The sequence below is a fragment of the Eschrichtius robustus genome, chromosome 4, assembly GCF_028021215.1.
Source record: "Eschrichtius robustus isolate mEscRob2 chromosome 4, mEscRob2.pri, whole genome shotgun sequence".
NCBI lineage: Eukaryota > Metazoa > Chordata > Mammalia > Artiodactyla > Eschrichtiidae > Eschrichtius > Eschrichtius robustus.
In genome coordinates this window covers 88266453-88283010 of record NC_090827.1, presented here as the reverse complement: position 1 = coordinate 88283010, position 16558 = coordinate 88266453, and the positions used below count along the sequence as shown (strand labels likewise).

The 16558-nt window shown below is 38.0% G+C and overlaps 1 protein-coding gene across 2 annotated transcripts in view; it reads right to left on the bottom strand.

The window, feature by feature from the left end:
* The window catches only part of RFC1 (replication factor C subunit 1), a 74924-nt gene that overhangs the window by 14652 nt on the left and 43714 nt on the right, over positions 1 to 16558 (bottom strand). The window contains exons 7-17 of one of the 2 annotated variants that reach the window (XM_068543092.1): positions 15602 to 15679; positions 14046 to 14133; positions 12887 to 13161; positions 12042 to 12149; positions 10791 to 10970; positions 9553 to 9657; positions 7059 to 7458; positions 5360 to 5472; positions 3747 to 3861; positions 2367 to 2458; positions 2025 to 2162 (exon numbers count right to left, since the gene is read on the bottom strand). In XM_068543092.1, the coding sequence (XP_068399193.1) occupies positions 2025 to 2162; positions 2367 to 2458; positions 3747 to 3861; positions 5360 to 5472; positions 7059 to 7458; positions 9553 to 9657; positions 10791 to 10970; positions 12042 to 12149; positions 12887 to 13161; positions 14046 to 14133; positions 15602 to 15679 (1692 nt within the window). The remainder of the gene's footprint in view (positions 1 to 2024; positions 2163 to 2366; positions 2459 to 3746; positions 3862 to 5359; positions 5473 to 7058; positions 7459 to 9552; positions 9658 to 10790; positions 10971 to 12041; positions 12150 to 12886; positions 13162 to 14045; positions 14134 to 15601; positions 15680 to 16558) is intronic. The other variant, XM_068543094.1, reaches the window with a different exon arrangement.

The window sequence follows — 16558 nt, the reverse complement described above, 5'->3', positions numbered from 1 at the left end:
TGGAGGAATGAGACTCCCTGACTTCAGACTATACTACAAAGCTACAGTAATCAAGACAGTGTGGTACTGGCACAAAACAGAAAAATAGATCAATGGAACAAGATAGAAAGCCCAGAGATAAACCCACACACCTATGGTCAACTAATCTATGACAAAGGAGGCAAGGATATACAATGGAGAAAAGACAGTCTCTTCAATAAGTGGTGCTGGGAAAACTGGACAGCTACATGTAAAAGAATGAAATTAGAACACTCCCTAACACCATACACAAAAATAAACTCAAAATGGATTCAAGACCTAAATGTAAGACCGGACACTATAAAACTCTTAGAGGAAAACATAGGAAGAACACTCTCTGACATAAATCACAGCAAGATTTTTGATCCGCCTCCTAGAGTAATGGAAATAAAAACAAAAATAAACAAATGGGACCTAATGAAACTTCAAAGCTTTTGCACAGCAAAGGAAACCATAAACAAGACGAAAAGACAACCCTCAGAATGGGAGAAAATATTTGCAAACGAATCAACGGACAAAGGATTAATCTCCAAAATATATACACAGCTCATGCAGCTCAATATTAAAGAAACAAACAACCCAATCCAAAAATGGGCAGAAGACCTAAATAGACATTTCTCCAAAGAAGACCTACAGATGGCCAAGAAGCACATGAAAAGATGCTCAACATCACTAATTATTAGAGAAATGCAAATCAAAACTACAATGAGGTATCACCTCACACTAGTTAGAATGGGCATCATCAGAAAGTCTACGAACAACAAATGCTGGAGAGGGTGTGGAGAAAAGGGAACCCTCTTGCACTGTTGGTGGGAATGTAAATTGATATAGCCACTGTGGAGAACAGTATGGAGGTTCCTTAAAAAACTAAAAATAGAATTACCATATGATCCAGCAATCCCACCACTGGGCATATACCCAGAGAAAACCGTAATTCAAAAAGACACATGCACCCTAGTGTTCATTGCAGCACTATTTACAATAGCCAGGTCATGGAAGCAACCTAAATGCCCATCGACAGACGAATGGATAAAGAAGTTGTGGTACATATATACAATGGAATATTACTCAGCCATAAAAAGGAACGAAATTGAGTCATTTGTTGAGACGTGGATGGATCTAGAGACTTTCATACAGAGTGAAGTAAGTCAGAAAGAGAAAAACAAATATCATATATTAACGCATGTATGTGGAACCTAGAAAAATGTTACAGATGAGCCGGTTTGCAGGGCAGAAGTTGAGACACAGATGTAGAGAACAAACGTACGGACACCAAGGGGGGAAAACCGCGGTGGGGTGGGGATGGTGGTGTGCTGAATTGGTTGATTGGGATTGACATGTATACACTCATGTGTATAAAATTGATGACTAATGAGAACCTGCAGTATAAATACAAACAAACAAAAAAAGAAATCATATTTTCTCTGTGTATATGCTGTGATAAAGCTCAGAACTTGGGCTTCCCTGGTGGCGCAGTGTTTGAGAATCTGCCTGCTGATGCAGGGGACATGGGTTCGAGCCCTGGTCTGGGAAGATCCCACATGCCGCGGAGCAACTAGGCCCGTGAGCCACAACTACTGAGCCTGCGCGTTTGGAGCCTGTGCTCTGCAATAAGAGAGGCCACGATAGTGAGAGACCCGCGCACCACGATGAAGACTGGCCCCCGCTTGCCGCAACTGGAGAAAGCCCTCGCACAGAAATGAAGACCCAACACAGCCAAAAATAAATAAATAAATAATAATTTTAAAAAAAAAAAAAAGCTCAGAACTTGAAGCACTGGTTCAAAAGTTACGTTTATGTTAAAACTGTAATAGCTATAGTCCCTCCCCAAATTGTACTCATTTATACATCTGTCATTAACATATGAAAATACCCTTTCCCATACCCTAGACAACACAATATATTGTCGAGGTTTTAAAATGAAAAAAAAAAAAAAAACAAAAAAAAACACTGACCCAAAAATATATAGGATAGTGTGATGGAGAAAAATATTCCAATTATCATACCTTAATTTGTTCAACCCGAGGTCTTTGAAAACGAAGATCAAAACAATAATGAACCAAAGATCGAATCTTGGGATGATTTCTATCATTGCACATACAAATAATGGGAATTTTTGTATGTTTTATCAGGCCAATTAATTCCTGAAAGGCAAATTTGCAACATAAAAAATTTATAAAAGAACAACAAAATACCACACAACGTATGTATTTTAGGTTTTAAAACCTCCTCAGCAACATGCCTGAATTGCTGTAAATATCACAGCATGATAATTAGTTCTTTAAATTTTTTTTTTTTTTTAAATAAAAATCAACAGTATAACTTCAAAAATACGGTGCTTTCATTACCTGAATTCCTCCCCTGTCCTCATTGCCGGCCATGCCATCTACTTCATCCATGATGAGAGCATGTTTTGTGCCTACTGAATGGGCTGCTCCGCCTACCCCATGTTGAGAAGCAATGGGATGGGACACAAACAAAATCACAATTGTTCAAACACAGCTGCTTTAAAAATGTATCTATGTAACACAGGTCCATGGCGTGAAATTCAAAAGGCACAAGAGTAAGCAGTGAAAAGAAATTCTTTCCCACCTCTGTCCCCTAGGATACACAGTTTCTAGAGGCAAACAGTGGGAACAGTCTCCTGTACGTATATCCCTTAAGAGACATTCTATACATATTAAAAACGTGTACATAAAAATATATACCTTGGTTTTATCATTTAATATGTTTTTGTGATCTGTTCCGTATCTGCACATACAGAACACCTCATTTATTAAAGGCTATTTAAATGTTCCATTTTACACATACATCATAATTAACCTCTTTCCACTGATAAAATATGAAATGCCTTCAATCTTTTGCTATTATGAATCGTGTGCAATGAATACCCCTACACATATATGTCATTTTGCATATATACAAGTATAACGGTTGCTAAATTCCAGGAATTGGATTTTCTGGGTTAAAGGGTATGTATAATTTAACTTTGAGCAATACTGTCAGATTGCTCTCCAGAACTGTACCAATTTATACTCCCACCAATCATGTATAAGAGTGACGTTTCCTGAGCAAATTCTTTTTATCATCTTCTACCGTTCAGGTGACCATGCAATATACCATAGATTCTAAATATGCAGTATAGTCTGTAATTTGGGTATCTTATTTTCCGCATAAACTCTGGCCACGCCAGACCACTAGCTACAACCTGAAACACAGTGGCACTTTCACACTATGTCCTTTCTCCTCCTCTACCACCTTTGCCTGAAATAACCTCTTCCACCCACAAACTATTCTCTTTCTCATTCTTCAAGACCCTTTGAACAAACGTCACCCTTTTACTGGTAGTTTTCCCCGATGTCTCAAATAGAATCATTCCTTCACCTACAGCCTTTATCTCCTCTCTCATCGCACTGTATTATTCATCAACTTTCTCTCTTCACAGGATTCACTTTTGAATCCTCCAAAATCTGCATAAATATGTCCACATATACATTTTTATCACATTCTCAGAAACCACTAAGACCTGACCCAAAAAGAAAGTTAACTACTGTTCTATCAGAATTATGTCAGAGGCTTTTCTTATTCTCTCATTAGCCCTAGGACTTAGAAGGGTGCCTGGCACATAGTGATGTGCAATACTGGTTACTGAACATTGAAATTAACCTGTTTTTCTTACATAACCTCTCCCCCCCTCACCCAAAAAACCAGTTTAAAAATCCACGTACTTGAATAAAAGCCTTTGATGCTGGTATTATTCAGCGATTCAGCAACAATCTCCTTCAAACTGTTCTTACTCCGAGTGTCACTTGCATTCAGTTCCACGTAGCTATATCCCAATTCCTAATCAAAATGTTGGACACCATTACTATCACAATACAAATTAATAACTCACCCCCAAAAAACAAGGCAATTAAGGAAGAAAGAGGGTAGAGAAGTCACATAAGTAACCATGGGTGCAAAGATAAAGTAGGATACTAACAGACAATAAGATTAACTATAATATGCCTCACATTATTAAGAGATTTTTTAAAATATCATATGCATAACATACCACACACACGTAAACAGACACAAGTTTGGTCTTAAAACCTTAGCTGACATATCACTAATCTGGAAGAGTATATTTGAACATAAGCAATTTTAATAAGTTTGCTTCTTAAAGTCCCCAAAAGAATTAAATATAACCATCCTAAAATTTCAATACTAGATCTAGAATTAATCTTTATTAAGATACCAAAAAGTAATTATTGACTCTTTAAGATAAACTATAGAGTTAAATCATTCTTTGTCAAACTATCCCTATACACAATCTTCCTCTCAAATTGTGAAAAGTAATTTGGACTTATTTCCCAAAATTGATCATTATGTTGATCATAAGGCATTATGAAAGACCATAATTTAATTCCCAAAAAAAGTAATGATAATAATAAAGGGAAAATAAGAGCCATCTTCACAATTGTAGAGACTAGGGAAAAAAATTTTTGTTTTTTTAAATGTTAAATAATAGAGTAGAAAATATATAGTTATTACACCAACTAAAAATTTATGGTCTGGTCCATACAACAAAGACTAAACGAAACCACCAGCCTATCCAACAGAGGGTTGGGAAATCCAGCAATAAATTTTTTTAATATATATTTATTTATTTATTTGGTTGCACCGAGTCTTAGTTGTGGCACGCAGGCTCCTTAGTTGTGGCATGTGAACTCTTTAGTTGCGGCATGTATGTGGGATCTAGTTACCTGACCAGGGATCAAACCCGGGCCCCATGCGTTGGGAGCATGGAGTCTTAACCACTGCACCACCAGGGCAGTCCCAATCCAGCAATAAATTTAAAGTAAGTTTAAAACCTCTCATTTTATTATGCTGATACTATATCATGTATCGTTTCATACCATCCTGATACATGAGCCCTGGTTGGCTCTAGTGCCTCATCCTCTCATTGTCCAGAGATATGGCAGCTGTAGAGACAACATGAGCAAAGGCAGGATCCCATAGCAGTGAAGAGGTAGACTACCTGGGTTCACACCGTGCCACCACCCTCCTCTATAAGCCTGTTTCATTTGTCACATGAGGATGGCAACAGTATCTATATTCAGTACACAGAATTCTTCCTACAAGGGTATATAAGATATCTGTATCTATAAGAGTCTGTAAGACATATTATCTATAAGATTATACACCCAAGGGCTTATTTGCACACTGTCTGGCACACAAGTGAATATCACCTATTATTATAATAACCAATATTAAAAAAAGGGTGAAAATGACAAATATGCCCAGAACCAAAGCAAATTCTAGAGGTTTGATTTTAGAAAAGTAATGACAGAATACCCACCTGACAAACCAGAGAAGCTGTGGTTGTTTTGCCAACACCGGGAGGGCCTGAGAGCAATGCAGCTTTAAAACTGGAGCCATCATCTTTGCCAGCAAATTTACCAAACTTTGCTGCTAGGAAAAAAGAAGTTCCAGAATGTTAACCTCTACTACCTAAGAGAAATGCAGGAATGGCAGGAATAGCTGCATAAAGTTAGCATCAGGAGCACCTCCAGTTTAGTTCGAAATTTGCAGAATATTTTTTACAAAGTATAAACAACAGTTTCCAGAGCATTTAGTGAAATTCTACTCCCTACCTCACCTCCACTCAAAATGAAACACTATAACTAACTTTAAAACCCTGATTTGAAACAATAATCTAATGAGTTTCCTTTCCTACAAAAGCACAGGTCCTGGAGCAGACTGCCTGGGCTCTGATCCTAACTCTACCGCTCACCAGCTGGGAGAACTTCAGAAGTGACGTAACCCCGCTGTATCTGTTTCCTCCTTTGTAAAATGAGGGTAACAATAGTAATGCGTCTGGTGGGCATGTTGTGAGGACGGACATGCTGAGCACAGAGCCTGGCATGTCTCAGTAAATACTAACAAGCACAGTCACCTACATGATCACAAAAAGAATGAATTGAAGATGCTGTATCTGCAACTATCCTGCCCAGCTCAACTCCTCCCCTTATCACGTGGGGACCTGGCACATAATGGGTTCTCAATTCATATACAAGGACTGAGAGAGAGATGGTTAAACCTACTTCAGGCATGGGAAAACGGACTATAGTTCACCCGAAGCCTTAAGTCTTCTCTAGGTACACAAAGCACTTATACCACCTTCTATTTGGTTTTGGAAAGAGAAAAGGGGTCAGCTTAAGTTTAACCCTGTATTATTACAATTATATTATCTAACTGTTATAAATAAAATAAACTGGCATTGTTGGCCAATGTCTAGTGACCACCTAGACATTAATAACCCAGTCATTGCTTTGGGAGTTCACTATGATGCTCACTAAATTTTTCCTTCTTATTTCTCACACAGTATCACCCAGGGCTGTGGCTGGAGCTCAAGACAACACTACTAACATTCGTGATTGGAAACTTCAGTTCCAATAATAAATACTTTGGACCTTAAATATATATTGTGACTGTTCATTTTCGGTGCCTACCAAAAGCAAACATGCTACTGGGATTTTCAGGCTGCCTACTCCGTAAGCGTGCCTCAGCTTTTTATTTGCACCTTTCCTCCCGAGTCTCTCTGGCCCTCTCAGGGGTCTTGCTCTCACATGTCTCGGACCTTGGTACATGTATGCTCTCCCACCTGACACTCCCCTCCCTCCCTTCACTTAGCTAACTCCTTCTTAGTTTCCAAGTCTTAGCTTAGATATCTCTTCCTCTAGGGATGGGAATCCCTGACCACACACTTCCACCCCCGAGGACCCTATACTTAACCCTGTAACAGTACTTAGCACAATACATTTTAATTACTGGTTTATCTACGTCTCCCTCACTGACCGGGAGTGCCTTAAAGGGGACTGTGTTTTGTTCACAATAGCACTCCTGCGGTCTAGTACAGCACTTAGGCTCAGAGCAGGCTCTCAATAAATGCTTGCTGAGAGATCAATGAACCAACTCCTACACTTCCTAACACATGTGTCACTGAGCAATGACATGGTGACAGACACACAGAAAAATGAATGAAGCTGTAAAATCACCGTGTTTCTTATCTTCGGATGGACTCTTGTGCCAGTTTTGGAGCCAGCGTAGGAGTTTGTTGGCACAGCTCTGGTCACCTTGCTGTCCAATTATGGTCTTGAGCGAGGCTGGCTTATATTTATCCACCCAGAGCAAATTTTCCACTTTGTTTTCACTGCTGTCATCAGCCAAGTTCCTAGCCCAGCTGTCACCATTTGTTTCCTCAGCCACCTGCTCCTTGAAGTGCAGGCCTCTCTGAAACATACTTGTTTCCTTTTTTATTGACTTTATAGAGCTTTCCTTTTTGGGAGTCAGTTTGCACTTTTTAGATTCTGATTCCTTCTTAGTTGGACTAATTTTTCGTTTTCCTTGGTCATTTTTTTGGGGTGTTCTTTCCAATTTGGATTTTTCTTTCTTCATCTTAAAAATTGGAGGAAAAAAGAAACCTGATGAGATATAGAGAATTTCCATCCTTCTAAATGTACTCTAGAGGGCAATCTGAGATATCCAAATGAGCTACCCAACCTGGGTCTGTCTTTTCACAATGGACCCTGCTGTTTGTGGAAATCCCCATCTTCCAAACTTTAAAAAAATTAACAGCACACCAAAAAGTACCCAAATACAATTTTTAAAATGAGAAGATATTAGTTTTTTGAAAGTAATAAGTATTATAAAATCAGTTTTAAAAAAGGTAAAGGATTAAGAATTTGTTTTCTGACTAGTTAATATTTAATTCCTCCACAAAAACTCGTACACAAATGTTCATAGCAGAATTATTATATTTTATATATACAAATAATTATATTATTATAGCCAAAAAATGGAAACAACCCAAAATGGCCATCAACAGATGAACAAATAAACAAAATGTGGTATATCCACACAATGGAATACTAATCACCAATAAAAAGGAGTGAAGCACTGATTTATACTTCAACATAGGTGAACCTTGAAAACACGATGCTAAGTGAAAAAAGCCAGAAAAAAAGACCACATTATTCCATGTTTCCCTTTATAGAAAATTTCCAGAACAGGCAAATACATAGACAGAAAGTAGAGTAGTGGTTGCCAGGGGTGGGTATGAAGAGTGACTGCTAATGGGTGCAGCGTTTCTGTGGGGAGTGATGAAAATGTTCTGGAATAGACAGTGGTGACAGCTGCACAGTCTTGTGAATATACTAAAAACCACTAACATACATTTTAAAAGGGTGAATTTTATGATGTGTGAATAATGTCTCAATAAAAAAAAAGTGCCTCTTTACCAGTGAGTGGGTGCTAAAATTAGTGGGTGAATGTTTGAGGAAAAACAAGGTATTAAAGTATCTCCCCAAGATATTTATCAATTACAAAGGGGAAAAACTGTCACTTCACCGGTGGGAAAACCAGGCAGAAATCATCTTAACCAAGTAACAGAGGTTAACATCACCAGTAATAAGACACATCGACATCATGCACAGCTGATACGATGCACTGAGGAGGACAGAGTATCACTTATGTGGTCTTCTTTGCCAAAAATGCATAACCTCAATCTAACCATGAGAAAACATCAACAACCCAAACTGAGAGACATTCTACAAAACAACTGACTAGTACTCATCAAACCAAGGTCATAAAAAGACAAGGAAAGACTTGAGGAACTATCATAGATTGGAGGAGACTAAGAAGACACAATTCAGTGCAGTGTGGGATCCTAAGGATAACGGGCGGGAATTGTGAAGTTAACAGCATGGCATGAATGTTAACCTCCTGGTTTTGATAACTGTATTACGGCTATGTAAGCTGTCAACATTAGGGGACACTGATGACAGGCTAATCCAAATCATTCCCCAAGATTTTTCTAACTGGAATAAATCGGAAGACCACCTCACCACTTGGGTGACAGAGCTGGGGACATTAAACTTGGGCTGCTGGCACCCCTGTGTCCTACACATGGAAAAGACCTGTATACAGTGGAAATGAATAAAGCTAACACTAGGAGAAGTAAAGAGACAGAAACTGAAAGGGTCCTAAAAGCACTGCAGTCTGTACATGCAGTAGTTCCTACATCCGACTGCCCAGAGTTTAGTTATGTGAGTCAAAATTTTTCCCTTTTTGCTAAAGCTAATATCGGCTTGGTTTCTGTCACAACTGGAAAAGTCCTAATATAGTTCTAAATGAAAATATTATCATGCTGATACCTATAGTATATCCTTCAAAGAACTCTTAAGCAAGAACCTTTGCACAATGTTATTGCAAGAATATGGAAAATATGGATGGTTTAAGTAGATATGGTAAGTGCAATACAAGGTCCCCTCTCCCTCCTCATACTCCTTTGAAAAAGGTAAGGAAATACATCAAAGACAACAGCCTACAGCAGAGTCCACCACTCAAAAGGAAATAAGGTAAGTTCATTTGTGGTAGAGGGAAAAGTTAATTTTTTAGCCCACAGACCTTCATCCACCCAAGAAATGTCTCTGTGAAACAGGGAAGTTGCTATACACCAACTTAAATAAGTCAAGTTCATTGTATACAAACCTCAGCTTCAGCTGCTATTTCATACTTGGACTTCTTGCCTGGCATAGTTCGAATCAGATTCAATAGGCCATCTTCATCAATAATTTTTGTTCCCAAGGCTGCTGCCTATTAATTAAAAATGCAAATCATTGAAACCATTACTTTCTGTAAAAAAAAAAATATGATTCTCAGGCTTGTCAGAAGGTGAAAAACCACATTTGTAAATTAGATAACACTGGAATATTTTCTAAAACCATGTTCATGAAAAAGTACCATTAAAAAGAAAGAAAATAACAGATACCTCCTCTAAGAGTGGTGGGTTGGCACCTGAGGTATCACACTGCCACTTCTGTGGATTGCTTTACCTTTCCCTCTGCCCTACAAAGGTCAAAGCCACTAGGGTCAAAGCCATATCGGCTGGCAGACATTCTCCTCCACCTTATCCCTGCTAACAGAACTCCAATGTGTCCATCTCCAAGTGATGACTTATGATTGGTCTGAGAATCGGAAAAGTCCTCATCCTCCCCAACCTCTCGTGTAGCTGTGAATGGCCATGTGACAGCTCCGGCCAATGAGACTTAAGTGGAATTCTGTAAGAGGTGTTTCCAGGAAAACTCTTATAAGGTCAGTCACAGCTAGTATGACATCTTGTCACTGCTCCCTATCTCCTGCCTTACATGTGAACTTGAGAGTGGCAGCTACCTTGCAACACAAGGCAACGTGCATGAAGACAGAAGTGGAGGATGGCACTAAGTCTAGCTACGTCACCGAGGTGCTGAACCATCCCCCGCAACTGCCTGCCTCTGGAATTCTCATAAGGTAAGGAAATAAGCAGCTATTTGTCAAAACCACAGTTAGTCAGGTATTCTATTACTTGGAATTAAATGCAACAGACCTTCCAATAAAAAGATCTTCCAGTTAAAAAACTTAAGATGGAGTCCACAGCAGCATATATAGGAATACTTAGGACTAGAAAAAGAGGAAAACTGCATTTGCTTCTACCTTCAAAAAAAGATTTTGACTAGAATACTACACTAAGAAAGCCAAGTAAATAGGAACTGTGCCTTCAACTAGAAAACCAAAATCCCAGGGTCAAAGCCAAACAACATTTCTGTGGAGAAGAAATAATGAAGAAATTATTTTTCCATTTTTTTCCTTCATCTCACTCTGTGTAAAGGACATTACTACATATGGTCACATGAAGAGCCTGCCAAGGCAAGCAGGCTACTTCACTGTGCTGAGAACACAGCAGTACCCACCTTATCACTCTTGGACTGACCACTGTCACGACCCATGACAAGGTAGTTTGTTTTCTTGCTGACATTTCCTGTTACTTTTCCCCCATAACGCTCAATTAGAGACTTGGCCTCATCTCGTTCAATGGACTCCAGCACTCCTGTGATTACAAATGTAAGGCCTTCCAAGCAATTTTCAGCTCCCTAAAAACCAAAGTGTTCAAGCAGAGAGGAAATTACATGACAGCTTTCCAAAGAAATATTTGGCATCAAAGCTGCAGGAAGTTGATTTTTCTCATTCGACATCATAAATAATCTCAGCATGAAAAAGTTTACAGGAAATTTACAGCAAATAAGCAGGAACAAATTAAATCCTGAGAAATTCTTATGTAGGTTAACATTTAATAAACTTATAAAACCAGCAATAAAAAATATACGTCCAATGTGGTTAGGAAAGTGTATTAAAATTATCCATTCATACCATTCTCATTTTTTTAAATATTTAAACTACTAGTTAACTTGTAAAACTTTAACAACCAGATGCAATGCACCTACAGAATATCTTGCTATTGTTAAAAAATGAAAGTTTCAATTCTGAAAAAACTAAACAAGTTTGAGCTCCTGCCCTTCTCTCTGGCTGTTTACCCTATGATAGTAAATCTAACAACCTGCGAGCAACTTAAAGGCAACAGCACATAATCTCTTGATTGGAAAGTTAACTTGATAATACAAAAGACACGTGCCAAAGAGAGCCAAGTCCTACAGATTTTGCCTTTTCCATCGAAGCTACTTCACTTCTCAGCCCTTTCACCGCTACTAGCCTAGACAAGTCACTATTATTTCTCACTATCTCTCCTAATTGATCTCCCTATATTTATTCCTCCCCCTCCACTGCACTCTATATTCAGCAGCCAGAGTGCTCTCCTTGAAATGTAAATCTGGTCATACTTTTCCCCACTTACAACTCCTCTTAGGGCCAGGTTCCTCTGTCACACCCCCTAAAAGAACCTCGGATTTTTCCCTTATGGCACATATCACAATTATAATTAAATAATAATTTACTTAATGTCTCTTTCCTGAGTTAGACCATAAGCACCATGAAGGCAAAGAGCATGAATCTTGTGACTGCCACAGCCTATCTCCTAATTCGTAAAGATGGTGACTAAGGCTTTTCTGTTCATTTTTAATTATTAATTCTCTGCTACTGTAAACATAGTAAATACATACATGGACCCACAGACCAGAGGCCATGACATATCCTCTCAGTACTCTTACCTTCGGTATCTCTTTGGAGCCCAGAGCTTTGGGACCTTCTCGATTTAAGTAGCTTCGATAAGCTTGATAATTAGTGCGTCTCTTTTCAGAATCTTCAGGACTTATAGACTTCGGGGAGAGGGAGAGGAAATTGAATAAAGTCATGCAAATTTAATGTAAAATTAAAAATACATATCAATAAATAAACATTAAGTCACTTCAGTGTTTGATCCTGATATTAACAATTTTAGCTACAGAGGTACTCCCCAATTTACACGTGCCTGGCTTATAAATATCCCTGCCATCAGCCCTTCTCAAACCTTTTGACTCTCTAAAGGCACATACCTCAGGGTAGACTGGGTGTATAAGCCAAGTTGCTAGCCCCAAGCAAAAAAAACGAAAAGGGGGACTTTCCTGGTGGCACAGTGGTTAAGAATCCGCCTGCCAATGCAGGGGAAACAGGTTCAAGCCCTGGTCCGGGAAGATCCCACATGCCGCGGAGCAACTAAGCCCATGTGCCACAGCTACTGAGCCTACGCTCTAGAACCCGCGAGCCACAACTACTGAGCCCACATGCCACAGCTACTGAAGCCTGTGCGCCTAGAGCCCATGCTCCGCAACAAGAGAAGCCACCACAATGAGGAGCCCATGCACCGCAACGAAGAGTAGCCCCTGCTCGCCACAACTAGAGAAAGCCTGCGTGCAGCAACAAAGACCCAACGCAGCCAAAAATAAATAAATAAATAAATTTATTTAAAAAAAAAAAAGTACTATAATGACTTATAAAGTTAGAAATAAAACTTGAAAACAATCAAACCAAGATCAACACACAGCCCCCAAATGATATGCTTTTAGAAAATTTATACCTCTTTTTTAGCTGGAGAACTTTTGATTTTCTTCGGAGTTCTTGTCTCTTTTAACTCAATGGCATTTTCTTTTCTTTTTGAGGCCATAGGCTCTGTTTCTTTATTAGAACTTTCTTCTTTTTTTTTCAAAAGTGTCAGCTTGGAACTGGTTTTTGGAGAAGAAGTTTCTCCTATTTTATGAGTGGATGACCTGGAATGTTGCTGAGATTCTTTTGAACTTTCACATTTAGTTTGCTTCTTAGGACTGCAGTTCTTTCTGTTATCTGAAAATTGTTCTGTTTTTATTAGGAAGAAAGAAAAGATTATGATTGTTGTTTTTGGAAAATGATACCCAATATCAAGATTATTTTTTCATTTTTCAACTGAATAGTCTTAGTAGGACACAACGTCATATGGTGACTTCATAACATGCACATTAAGATTTTAGTTCTTCAGTCTATACAGAACATTTATTTTTAAAAATTAAACATCTGTATATTACTTCTTTGTATAACCAGTTCAAATTAAGGGATCTGCCTTTTTAAATATAAATTACTCACTAATTGAAATAATATGGTAAACTACATCTGAGAACATGGACTTTATTCCACAGATTAAATGTCAATGATCTGAAATTCACACAGAGAAAAGTTGCTAATTAAAATATGTCACATAAAAAATTCTGTTTGTAATAAAGTCTGAAAGAATCTTGGGATTTCAAGACTAAAATTATATGAACAGAGACATACTTATAAGATTAAGCCCATCTATATTAACAGATGGTTAGATATCAGAACCACTAAAAAAAAAAACTAAAACCTACAGACAACCAGCAGAAGAGCTTCAGATGACCTGGACAACTATGAGCCAACTCTATGAGCCTGAAACAGCTAGTCCTTTGTCTTCATGTATTGAAGTCCACACAGTTGCACTACACTTGGAAATAAACATGAAGCCAAGAGCTATGATACATTTCTCACAATCAGAGCAGACAGGCATTCTACACCAACTAATATCCAAACAGCTTCCTAGGTATCTAAGTAGAACACGCTCCAGCACTCCTATGAAATATCTATCTAAGAATACCAGGTAATTACTGAACAGAACGTTTAAAAATGGTTACATGAATTTTCTTCGATAAAGATAAATGTTCCAGCTTACTTTCTTCTGCTAGTTTTACCTTTATGAGGATATTTAGGTTTTTCTGCTTTATATAAACTGGCTTGTACAGATGAAAACGTCTCTCTCTCTCCTGGGTCCTTTTGAGCCTAAGAAAACGTAAAAGGAGTCAAATGTGACAAACAACAGGAAAACTATTACTACAAAATATGTTGTTAGGGCTTCCCTGGTGGCGCAGTGGTTGAGAAGCTGCCTGCCGGTGCAGGGGACACGGGTTCGCGCCCTGGTCTGGGAGGATCCCACGTGCCGCGGAGCAACTGGGCCCGTGAGCCACAGTTACTGAGCCTGCGCGTCTGGAGCCTGTGCTCCACAACGGGAGAGGCCGCGACAGTGGGAGGCCCGCGCACCGTGATGAGAAGCGGCCCCCGCTTGCCGCAGCTGGAGAGAGCCCTCGCGCAGAGATGAGGACCCAACACAGCCATAAATAAATAAAAATTAAAAAAAAAAAAAATATGTTGTTAAAATCAACCAAAGATTAAGGGTCATCTTCCAAAGTAGAGGAACAATACAATAAATTTTCATTCATTCATACACAAAATTTCTGGGGCAAATGAAACATGTTTTATTACTTTTAATTTTACAGATGAGGAAACAGATGAAAGGGTATATAAAATACATCTATAAAAAATTGTGCCAGTTGTTCCCCACTTGTGAGTCTGAAAATGAAAGCCCTGTTTCTGCTGGTTTCATCTCCATTCTCAAATTGTTAGCATTATGCAGTTAAAAACTAAAATCTAAACCCAAAAGACTAAATTAAAAACAATCTAAAGATCAAAAGAAAAATAAAGAGTATTTTCTCAAGAGAAAAAATTGTCCATTCTCTTCACTGTTCCTTTAAAACTCTCCATTTTACAAAGAGGTCACAAATTGGGGTGCATGACACAGCATTTTTTTTAAATAATTCTAATTTAAATGCCTTTAGATGAAGTAAGCCTTTTCAAATAACAAAGTCCCCACCATACCCTATTGTCTTACACCTGCCTGCTGTAAAATCTTTTAAAATAGTCAGATATTGATCATGACAATATTAACAGAATGTGATTCAACAGAAATAAGGCTAATTTTTTGGAGATCAAGTGCTTAAAGAAAAAAATCTTGATGCTTTTAGAGATTCCCAAAAATACACTCATTATTATTTGAGACTGTCCTAATACAGATCTTAAAGTTAGCTAACTAGAGACAGCAAAATTATGTTTTTAAAAAGACAGTAATTAATATTAAAGTTATTAAACTTTAGATTCCATCGGAATCTTTATAAGTGTTATTCTCTGAACAAGTACATGAGAACCCCTTTGTGACAGAGAGTAAGTAAAAGCTACAACTTGTTGTTTTGTGAAGAAGGGTTTTGGTTGGCTTTGGCTCTATCAACCTTCCTTTAGGAAGAAGAAGTTTCTCAATGAGCTTCTCCAAAAACATTTTTATAAATGAAAATAATTTAGCTTCTCTCTAGAAGAGTTATTCATGGTTATATCTCCAGAGCCTAGACTACACAGGTCTGAAAGGGAACACTGATCTGTACTGTATATTCAGAGTGCAAACAGCCTGGTAAAACACCACCTTTTTGGTCTTGGGTTCTTCATCCAACATGGCTAATGTTCTGGCAAACTCTTCATCTTCATGCAGTTGTCTCTCTAGCTGTAAAAAGCGTCAACACAGTGAGCTGCTTTTTTTCTTTTTTGTAAATGAAAAGTTTTAAAATGTGTGGTTCATGATACTTAAAAGAAACTGGAAAAACATTTTCCAGAAAGTAACTAGGACATTTTTTCACTTAATAGCTGAGTATCACAAGTTTGTTTCGCTAAGCCAAATTAGACTGCAGAACATATATCTCTAGTTTTGCAGGCATGATAGATAAATTGAGCATAAAGTTCCAAGTCTTTAGCTTTTTCTTAATGGTCCCAATGCAACACTTACAGATCTCTCATCTCTATTAATTTTAAACTGTAAAAAGAGTTCAGGAGAGAATCATTATCCTAACAGAAAAACAACAGCCTTGTGGGGGATGGGGGGGCACACATAGAATTGAATCTATAAACCAAGAAAATTATATACCTTCTTTGCACACACAGTAAGATACATACTAATGCAACTATCTCATCAAACTTCTATTTTCAATTACTAATTCAAATGTATCTGTTCTGATTTTTTTTAAATTGAAGTATAGTAGACTTAACAATAGCATATTAGTTTAAGGGGTACAACACAGTAGTAATTTATCTGTCCTGACTTTTGAAAATTTAAGTCATTATATCAGAAGTTTTCCTAAAATGCTAATGTAACACGCAAACATTCTAGTCACCTGGCTGTTATTTCCAAATATTTTTACTTTCAGTAAAATGGAGCTCTTCCAGAGAGAACGTGTGGAAGTAGAATATATTTCTCATTATAAACTAAACGGTTTTATGCTCCCTGATAAAATGGCCTAATACAATCTATTATTCCAACAAAGGAAAGGACCTCAAAATCCACCCAATCCAAAAGAAAAGGTTTAGAAACTGGTATAAGCCTGATAAG